We start from the raw sequence: 10000 nt of genomic DNA, 5'->3' as shown, positions 1-10000 counted from the left end.
GTGCTTGTGTTTCTCTGACCTCTTGTGGTTGACAGGTTGGTTGATAGTGAGTCATGTCTATTCTACTGTATGTCATGAGTGTGTCTCTCACCCCTTTTTGCCACATGGGGTCATCAGATATATAGGTATATTACGGTTTACTTATTAAGTTCTATGATTGTGGTTGCCAGGTTGGTAAACTCATCCAGAAAGCTGCCGGTGAAACCAACCTGAAACGAGTCACTCTGGAGCTGGGGGGAAAGAACCCCAACATCGTCTTTGCAGACTGCGACTGTGAGTCTTTCCCTCTGTGTCCGTGTGTGTGTGTGTGTGTGTGATAGAGAGAGAGTGAGAAAGAGAGTGAGAGAGAGGACAGAGAGAGAAATAGTTTTTTCTGTCTACGTATGTGTGTGTGTGTGTGTGTGTGTGTGTGTGTGTGTGTGTGTGTGTGTGTGTGTGTGTGCGTGCGTGCGTGCGTGCGTGTGTGTGTCTTCTGTAGTGGAGTACGCCGTGCAGCAGGCCCATAGCGGCCTGTTCTTCAACCAGGGCCAGTGCTGCTTGGCCGGGTCCAGAGTGTTCGTGGAGGAGCCCGTTTACGAGGAGTTTGTCCGCCGCAGCGTGGAGAAGGCCCGGGCCAAGGTCCTGGGGAACCCGCTGATCCCAGGAGTTGACCAGGGTCCACAGGTACCGACCAGAACCAAATACTCCCAAGTCCATAAAACACATGTCCATGGTTGTGTGCACATTATATGGAATGGATTTGTATTGAGGAGGACTGAGGAAATACCTGGATGAATCTGCAAGATGTCTCATATTTCTGTGTGTTCAGATTGACCAGAAGCAGTTTGATAAGATAATGGAGCTGATTGAGAGTGGGAAGAAGGAGGGGGCTACCCTGGAGTGTGGGGGGGCTCCCTGGGGCCAGCGGGGGCTGTTTGTCCAGCCCACTGTCTTCTCCAACGTCACCGATGACATGCGCATCGCCAAGGAGGAGGTACCGTATGCACACCGAGAGACTCATGGCAAATACACCGCAGCACTGTTTTGTACAGACACACACATTCTGTCTCTCTTTCTTTCTTTCTTTCTTTCTTTCTTTCTTTCTTTCTTTCTTTCTTTCTTTCTTTCTTTCTTTCTTTCTTTCTTTCTTTCTTTCTTACTCTTTCTTTGTTTCTTTCATTCTTTCTTTCTCTCTCCCTCTCTCTTTCTCTCTCTCTCTCTTTCTCTTTTTATTGATTTATAGCTTTATTGGCATGACAGGTGAAAAAACCCACATTGCCAAAGCTCTATCTCTCTCCCTCTCAGATCTTCGGTCCGGTACAGCAGATCATGCGTTTCCATGGTGTCAATGAGGTCATCCAGAGGGCCAACTCTACTCACTATGGTCTGGCTGCAGGGGTGTTCACCAATGACATTGACAAGGCCTTGACCGTCTCCTCAGCCCTGCAGGCTGGCATGGTGTGGTACGGACCCTATCAACCTTGTATTGCCTAGTTACTCTACTGTTACTACTCACGAGCTACTCCACTCTAACTACTCACCTAGCTACTCAACTAGCCTACTCACTGAGCTACCCCATTCTAGCTGCTCAGTCCAACTACTCACATAGATACTCACTCCAACAACTCACCTAGATACTCACTCTAACTACTCACCCAACTACTCACCGAGCTACTCCACTCTAACTACTCACCGAGCTACTCTACTGTTACTACTCACCTAGCTACTCCACTCTAACTACTCACCGAGCTACTCCACTCTAACTACTCACCTAGCTACTCTACTGCAACTAGCCTACTCACTGAGCTACCCCACTCTAGCTGCTCACTCCAACTACTCACCTAGATACTCACTCTAACTACTCACCTAGCTACTCACTCTAGCTACTCCATTCTAACTACTCACCTACTGTATCTACTCACTCTAGTTACTCATCTAGCTACTCTACTGTAACTAGCCTACTCACCGAGCTACCCCACTCTAGCTGCTCACTCCAACTACTCACCTAGATACTCACTCTAACTACTCACCTAGATACTCACTCCAACTACTCACCTAGATACTCACTCTAACAACTCACCTATTCACTCTATCTACTCACCTAGCTACTGTACTGTAACTACTCACCAAGCCACTCCACTCTAGGTACTCACTCACCTAGCTACTCACTCAACTACTCACCTAGATACTCACTCTAACTACTCACCTAGCTACTCACTCTATCTACTCACCTAGCTACTCTACTGTAACTACTCACCAAGCCACTCCACTCTAGGTACTCACTCACCTAGCTACTCACTCTAGCTACTCACCTAGCTCACTGTAGCTTCTCACCTTGCTCACTCTAGCTACTCACCTACAGTAGCTCACTCAAACTACTCACCTAGCTCACTCTAGCTACTCACCGAGCTACTCCACTCTAGCTTCTCAACCTAGGTACTCACTACTCACCGAGCTACTCACTCTTAACTACTGACCTAGCTACTATTCACCTAACTACTCCACTCTAACTATTCACCTATAGTAGCTGCTGTATTTCTCACCTAACTTCTAAGCTACTCTGCTCACCTACAGTAGGCTATTCTTCTGACCATAGCTACACACCTAGCTTCTCTGGGTAGCCTACTCACCTCGCCTAAGTAGCCTACTGTAGTTATTCGCCTAGCTACTTTATATGCCTTGTAGGCCTACACCGCACTATTACTTTATAAACTTAACAGTAATACCTTGAATCTAGCCAGCATTATGATAATGTCCATCTTTGTTTGTCTTGTCGTGTAGGGTCAACTGCTACAATGCCATGAGTGCCCAGTGCCCCTTTGGAGGCTTCAAGATGTCAGGGAATGGCAGAGAACTGTGAGTGAAAATACACACATACATATGCACAAGTAGCCTACACTATATTCAATATCTGTATTGTTTTATTTTGTCAGGTAGACAATTTATTGTTTAAACCATTAAATTCATGTTTGAAAAATAATGTATGTTGTGTTATTCTGTGTACTGTACATAATGAGATCACAATTCACAATGTGTTGTATATGTGTACCCTGCTTTTCTGTTTCAGAGGGGAGTATGCTCTACAGGAGTACACCGAGGTCAAGGCCGTAACCATTAAAATCTCACAGAAAAACTCCTAAGATGATCTGCTGTTTGAGCTGTACTTACTGTTGTCAAGAGTCCAGATGTAGGTGAACACAGGAATAATTCACAGTCTACTCCATAGAGCCACTACTCAGTGGAGTATTTGAGATTCTCCTCTGTGACCTTCAGACAAATTCTGTATGACCGAATATTAGGATGTCTACTGTATATCTTTACTGCTGAATAGAGAAAAACCCAGAACAGCACTATTCACGCAACTTCATTTATCTAAAATACCGGTGTTTTTCTTGTTAAAATTGTGATTTTCTCTGAGCACCTGGGACTAACTGATGTACAAACTCCATCTTTATCCAAATTTCCTCAGAGAATGATTAGATCAGAAATTTAGTTTAGGGACACTGAAGGATTTTTACTGGGATTTTTTCTTGTCGATGATTTGATGGTCAATTTTGTACCTTTTTGTAGTCATTATTTTATTTGAACAAAAATTGTCATTTGTCATTGTCAAGACTTTATAATAACTGTCCTTTATAAGCCATTTTAAACCATTGTGTATAATTTGCTAATTATTTATTGGTTTGTAAACAGTACGAAATTATTAGGTGAGATACTAAAGGGACATTGGCTAAATCTGTTCATCACTAGGGAATATATGGGTTTGATTCCTACTTCAACCTCACACAGAGGTTATGTATACCAGTATACATATTGATTAATAATTGATAGATCATCTAAATCTGTTTACATACAGTATCTTTTGACAAAAATAACAAATGATTTATAAATGGCTTAATGGATAGTTATGTACAAAGTGTCATTTTGATATTAAGGCAGACATTTTTATATATTCTAGCAGTGTGTGTTCGCAACCTGTCTTGTGAGATAACTGTGTATGTGAATGGTGTAAGCTATGTCTCCTGCCATTGGACATTGTTATTGTCAGTGTAGTGTGTGTGTTTTTGTACATTTGTGTGTTTATCTGTAAGTATCTGTAAGTGTGTGTGTAAGTTCTTATAAATCTATAACCAATAACCTCCTGTTCTGTGATATAGGCATTTAGACATTTCATGACTGAATTTTATTTGTTGAAATACAAAAATTCAAATACAAATAGACAAACTATTTACAGATTACTGAATTTGATACATCACGACAGCAAGACTTACAGTATCTGGATACTTAGCTTGTTATCTATCAAGGCAATAAACGTCCCATGAATAAATATTAGACCATTTTATCATATGTTTACAGTATGTCATCTACTGTATGTCATGAAATACCACACTTGTTGGTTTTAAAACACCATTTCAGGGGCATTGCTGAGACCTTTGGCTGTTTTCTCCACTCTTTCCCATTTTGTGAGCAAGGATGTCCTAGCGCGGAGCGCCCCTCCCCCTACCCCGCCCGGGTCCAGGAGAAGGGCCCTTGGCGCCTCCCGGGGGCGGTCCTCTTGGTCCGGGGGCGCGGGTCACAGCTCCCCGAGAGTTGGGGGAAGCCAATGAAACGTCCTTTTGCTGGTTAACCCCTTTACCTTTTCCTACCTTGGGAGACTTGCTGCCCTTCTCAATCACGACCTCTGGCAGGCGGAGAGAGACAGAGCAGAAGAACAAACTTTTAGCAAAGCTGCACGCAGTACAGAACGACAATCTCCTCACATGTAACACAACTGGTGATAAAGTTGTCATTGCCGAAGGCTAGTTGGGAAGGGATAGTACTGATGACACAGTGAGTTAGATAGAAGATGAGTGATAGTGGTAGTCAGGGCGGGAGCCGGGAGGGAGTGTGGTGGTCCTACCAGGCGGTGGCTCCTCCTCCTCTACAGGAGGCGGGAGCAGCGACCTGTTGGGCAGCAGGTCCTCCAGGTCCTTCATCACCTCGTTGGTGCTGTCCTTGTTGTTCCTCCGGTTCTTCTCCTCGTCCCGCGCCTGCTCACGGGAACGCAAATGCACATTTTGGGATTAAAGCAGCAATACTTCTATGGAGTGTGTGACTGGGTCTGAAAGATTAGGATCAAGCCCTTGCTCATATATTGGGCTGCATTGGTTGTTTACTGTTTACATGTTCCATTATTGACTGTGTTGACAGTGATGGAGGGTTGTCTGGAGAAAGAGTGAAGGATGAGAAGGAGAAACTGACCATCTGCATCTTCTTCTTCAGGTCAAGGTTGGCCTGCTGGTAGCCATTAGACAATGCATTCAGGTAGTAGATAGCCAACCTGTAGAGAGGACATTTTAATGTGACATCTGCGTGGGTGTGGTCGTGTGGGTGGGTGTGTGCGCCCAGGTGCCCACTTGTGTGTGTGTTTGTGTGTATGTGTGGTGTGTAGACTTACACCATCAGCAGCACAGCGGGCATGATGAGTCCAGGGTTGGTTGCGTAGACGAAGATGTTCCCTATAAAAGACGGGAGATCCTTCTCTATGGTCTCCATGATGACGTCATACATCTTCTCTCTTCCACTGTTGGACAGGATTGGACCATCAGTGATCTGTGTGTGTGTGTGTGTGGCGGGGGGGGGGGGGGGGGGGGTGGCATTACATCTCTTTCCCACCTGAAGGGTCCGCAGTCGAAGGAAGGTGACAGCGTCATGATGGTATAGATGACCGGCAGCAGACTGAGGAACAGGACCAGGAGGAGGAGGCCCATGTAGAAGTTGTTGTTGCTGGAGGCCTTGAAGACCCTGGCGTGAGGCACGTTGCAGCTCATCACGGCCCAGCACTGGTAGTACATGGAGGTGAGCAAACGCAGCACATTCAGGCCCACCAGACCGGGCGCGTAGAACGCACCCATCCTGAGACCAACACACACACATACACCAATAAACAACAGACACCTGCCAAGCTCTACAGCTATGTGTGTGTGTGTGTGTGTGTGTGTGTGTGTGTGTGTGTGTGTGTGTGTGTGTGTGTGTGTGTGTGTGTGTGTGTGTGCATGTAAATGTGCATGTGCATGTGCGTGTTTGTGCGTGTGTGTGCGTGGCCATATTCATTCACCAAATCATTCCTTGGTTGAAGATTAGCCCAAGGACGTTTCCACTGATGTCAAACTCTCCATAGGAAGGCTAGAAGAGGATACACAACAACAATAAATTATTTCAGTTTGACATTTAGCAGGTCAGTATCTCTCTCTTTCTCTCTCTCCCTCTCTCTCTCTCTCTCTCTCTCTCTCTCTCTCCCTCTCTCTCTCTCTCTCTCTCTCTCCCTCTCTCTCTCAGCCTCTGTAATTAAGTTCTCAGGGCAGTGTCCTGTGTCACTGTGACTGTGAAGGATCTCATGTCCCAGCAGATGTCACTGGGCTGTATCAGGTTCAGTTGGAACAAACACAATACAGTACCCTGCCTACATAAATACACATACCCATACAATGTACTGTAAGTAATGCCATGTCTTTGATAAAACACCCACACATACAAATACTGTGTGTAGATGCAAACTCACATAGAGTAAGCTTTAGACACACACACACACACACACACACACACACACACACACACACACACACACTCACACACCAGATAGCATAGCGCTTACAAATCCAGCCTCCAGGTCCCAGCACCAGCAGTAGTTGAGGAAGCGCACTATCACAGCACGCAGGAAGTCACCAATCAGGATGGTCAGATAGGTCACCTGGATGTCTGACACGGTCAGCTTGACAAACTCCTGGTGAGAGAGAGAGAGAGAGAGAGAGAGAGAGAGAGAGAGAGAGAGAGAGAGAGAGAGAGAGAGGTGATCAACAGCTTGCCTTACAGAAGATTGAGTGTGTGTGTGTGTGTGTGTGTGTGTGTGTGTGTGTGTGTGTGTGTGTGTGTGTGTGAGTGTAAGTGTAAGTGTCTTACTATGCCCACGCCGGTCTCCCAGCAAGGACCTCTAATGATATCAGCAGGGTGAGTTTCTGGAGGGGGGATGTCGGTGGTGTTGTGGAAGGAACTGTAGTTGGCCTTGTACTCCTCCAGGGCCCAGATAGTGGCATTCTTGATGGACTTCTCACTGTCCAGCTGGACAATGTGGACATGAGGACACACACAGAGGAGTGAAGAGGTCAATAATTATCACATAGGAAGTAGATACTTGCATCTCATACAGTATTAAGACATGCATGCACACATAGTACACACTGCTGTATTCCCCAGCTCTGCTGCACCTTAGCGGTGACCTCATCAAACAGGGCAAACAGGAAGGTGTACAGGTTTCCCAGGAAGAGGGCGAAGATGCGCCCCAGCTGCCATTTGAGGGCGATACGTGGGTGGTACTCCTCCAGCTCAGCGATCATCTCAAACAGGGGTGGGCACGCCAGTCCCAGCGCCGACATCACAATCTCCACCTGGGGGAAAGGCCACAGTCCACTTATACACTGTCTTCTGTCTGCAACAGGGGTGACGCGGTTATTGACCTGTCAATTAGTTCTCTGAAAGGTTCCTATAATATTGTTTTTTCGTTTTTTAAATCATTAAACCCAATACCAGAGGAATCTGATCAAATATGTATGTTCTGATTGAAGAACATGTTGTATGATAGAAACAGAAGGAAGGAGGAATAATCCAATTTCTCTCATGGCTGCTGAGAACCAAACCTGCCTCGTTCTTCTCTAACCAACTCAGCTCGTCCGGGTCCTTGTCAGCGAACTCTTGAGACCTCTTCACCACAAAGTAGATGAGGAACCCACTGCCTCCCAGGCTACACAGGATGAAAAAGTTGGCCAGAACCCTCAGGAACCGCCGCAGGTGGATGTTCTCGTCCTTCTGGTTCTCCTGCTCATCCACAATGGACTCCTGGAAGGGGACAGTTGATCAGCGAGAAGCACTGTGTGATAGGATTCCAGTGGGCTCTAAACCGGAATCCAAGCACTGAACAGTGAATAGAGTGCCTGCACACAAGGTTAGTCCAGTCTTAACTGCTCTGCAAAGTCTTCCGGTAACATTTAGAGTTGATTTTAAGGTCCTCCTTCTTATAACCAAAGCCCTTAATGGGCAAATATCAAACTACATTGCTAACTCCCTTGTCAACATGCCTTCAAGAACACTGCGACCATCTGCTGCTGGTTTATTGCAGGTTCCCAGAAACAGTCAGAAGAAGATTGGGGATGCAGCTTTTGTCAATTATGCCCCAAAGCTATGGAACACACTACCTAAGAAAGACATCTGTCATGTTGAGAGTATGGATGTGAGGGTGATGTGGCTGCCGTTGAGTCGCTTGGAATCGATTCAGCTGAGCTAGCTATTCCATTTATCACAGTCCATCCAGCTGACGAGGCGGGCTAACCCTTTCCTCCATCACCGCTCCAGGACTCCAGACACTGAGGAATTTGGGATTAGGTGTGGGTTTCAGTGAGTTTTATTTTCCAGCGTATCATTTGAGACACTTCTTTTTAAAATGTTGTGTTTTACTTTTATTCTATTCTACCTTATTTTCCCTGCTTTTATGTTAATTTAGTTTCTTTTTATGTGAAGAACTCATTTTTTGCATTGCATTTTTTTATTGAAATGTGCTATACAAATAAAGTTGTTGTTGTTGTCATCATTATTATTATTATTATTATTATTATTATTATTATGCTCTACTGTCTAATTGCCTGTCAGCACCCCGTAGCGGGGGTTCACCCAGGGTGGCATGTAACATAGAAACGCTACTGATTATCAGTTTGTATGGCCCAGTCTACAACCATTTGATGCAACCTACAGTAACTGAGTCCCAGAAATCTTGCCAGCATGTTGTACCACCCTATGTTGTTTTAAGAGCAGGTTTACCTTAAAGCTGGTGGTGATGGAGGCATACTTGTTGTCGGCAGTCTCCGGGTTGCCGATGAGATAGTCCCAGCTGGTGAACATCTTCCAGGCAAACGTGAACTCCCCATCCTCTGCACCATCTCCTCCCGTGTTGGAGTTCCGTGCCATTCTGAGGGAATAGAATAGAAAAGAATAGAATAGAATACAGTTACAGGACATCCTGGGGAGCGCATGCGTGGGACATGTGTGTCTATCTTAAGCCCTGGGTGTGAGTGAAGGAGTGGAAGAGTGTATGTGCGCACGCGTGTGCCTGAAAAAATGGAGGTCTGTGTGTGTGCATTACCTACGTTCTAATGACCACCATCAGGCTATAGCCGAAGATGCCAACGCCCACCAGCAGGTAGGACAGGGGCAGCCTGAACTGGAGCACGCCGATGGTGCGTTGGTCATTGTAATAACCATAGAAGAGGATAGAGTACTTGCAGTAGCCCTGTATGAGAAGCACACAGGCCATGTTGTTTCAGTTGGCTGTCAACTCAGTAAACTCAGTAACTCTGTGAGCCCGGCTCTGTGAGGGGTGTTTGCATGGGCGATAGTGTTCCTCACACCAAAATCGAAGAGGACAGAAAAGTCCATGGCCTTGGCCTGATCTTCTCTAGGGACAGTCTTCCTGGGAATGGTCCCATATGGCAGACCCATCAGCACCTAGAGAGAGAGAGAGAGAGAGAGAGAGAGAGAGAGAGAGAGAGAGAGAGAGAGAGCGAGAGAGAGAGAGAGAGAGAAAGAGAGAGGCAGGGAGAGAGAGAGAGAGAGAGAAGCAGGGAGAGAGAGATAGAGGTCAAGGAATAGAGACAGAAAGAGAGGCCGGAAGAGAGAGAGAGAGACAGAGAAAGAGAGGCAGGGAGAGAGAGAAAGAGAGAGACTCATTAGGCAGACATATACTCTAGATGACCTCTTCTGTCTTCATCGCTGGGCTGTGTGTGTTTGATGTGCGACTACAGAGCCAATCACCTCTGGGAGGACGACCAAACCGAACATGAACCCAAAAAGGACCAGGTTGAGACCATACATCCACCGCAGGAAGATGAAGTAGGACGCCACAGATGATCCAAAGTGACCTGGGGGGGTAGCAGTTCACAACCAGAGTCATAGTGCGCAGCTGTAATGTGATCCCTTCCTTACAGATCCATGACGC

The 10000-nt window shown here is 46.0% G+C and overlaps 2 protein-coding genes across 2 annotated transcripts in view; one reads left to right on the top strand and one right to left on the bottom strand.

Annotated features, from left to right (window-relative positions):
• LOC311324754 (aldehyde dehydrogenase 1A1-like) overlaps positions 1 to 3119 on the top strand; it is a gene marked incomplete at its 3' end in the record, with an annotated part of 5755 nt that extends 2636 nt beyond the window's left edge. The window contains exons 8-13 of the mRNA XM_084457336.1: positions 171 to 273; positions 479 to 663; positions 809 to 973; positions 1285 to 1442; positions 2761 to 2835; positions 3047 to 3119. Of these exons, the coding sequence (XP_084313462.1) occupies positions 171 to 273; positions 479 to 663; positions 809 to 973; positions 1285 to 1442; positions 2761 to 2835; positions 3047 to 3119 (759 nt within the window). The remainder of the gene's footprint in view (positions 1 to 170; positions 274 to 478; positions 664 to 808; positions 974 to 1284; positions 1443 to 2760; positions 2836 to 3046) is intronic.
• Positions 3120 to 4457: 1338 nt separating this feature from the next.
• tmc2b (transmembrane channel-like 2b) overlaps positions 4458 to 10000 on the bottom strand; it is a gene marked incomplete at both ends in the record, with an annotated part of 9423 nt that continues 3880 nt past the window's right edge. Inside the window, 14 exons of the mRNA XM_084457479.1 lie at positions 4458 to 4660; positions 4880 to 5009; positions 5221 to 5299; positions 5417 to 5542; positions 5635 to 5874; positions 6077 to 6144; positions 6614 to 6742; positions 6919 to 7077; positions 7224 to 7403; positions 7657 to 7851; positions 8827 to 8974; positions 9153 to 9295; positions 9412 to 9510; positions 9817 to 9923. Of these exons, the coding sequence (XP_084313605.1) occupies positions 4458 to 4660; positions 4880 to 5009; positions 5221 to 5299; positions 5417 to 5542; positions 5635 to 5874; positions 6077 to 6144; positions 6614 to 6742; positions 6919 to 7077; positions 7224 to 7403; positions 7657 to 7851; positions 8827 to 8974; positions 9153 to 9295; positions 9412 to 9510; positions 9817 to 9923 (2006 nt within the window). The remainder of the gene's footprint in view (positions 4661 to 4879; positions 5010 to 5220; positions 5300 to 5416; positions 5543 to 5634; positions 5875 to 6076; positions 6145 to 6613; positions 6743 to 6918; positions 7078 to 7223; positions 7404 to 7656; positions 7852 to 8826; positions 8975 to 9152; positions 9296 to 9411; positions 9511 to 9816; positions 9924 to 10000) is intronic.

This window comes from Borostomias antarcticus, assembly GCF_949987555.1.
Source record: "Borostomias antarcticus genome assembly, chromosome: 23".
Lineage (NCBI taxonomy): Eukaryota > Metazoa > Chordata > Actinopteri > Stomiiformes > Stomiidae > Borostomias > Borostomias antarcticus.
The sequence above is the reverse complement of the archived record's forward strand: the minus strand, read 5'-3'. Positions and strand labels throughout refer to the sequence as shown.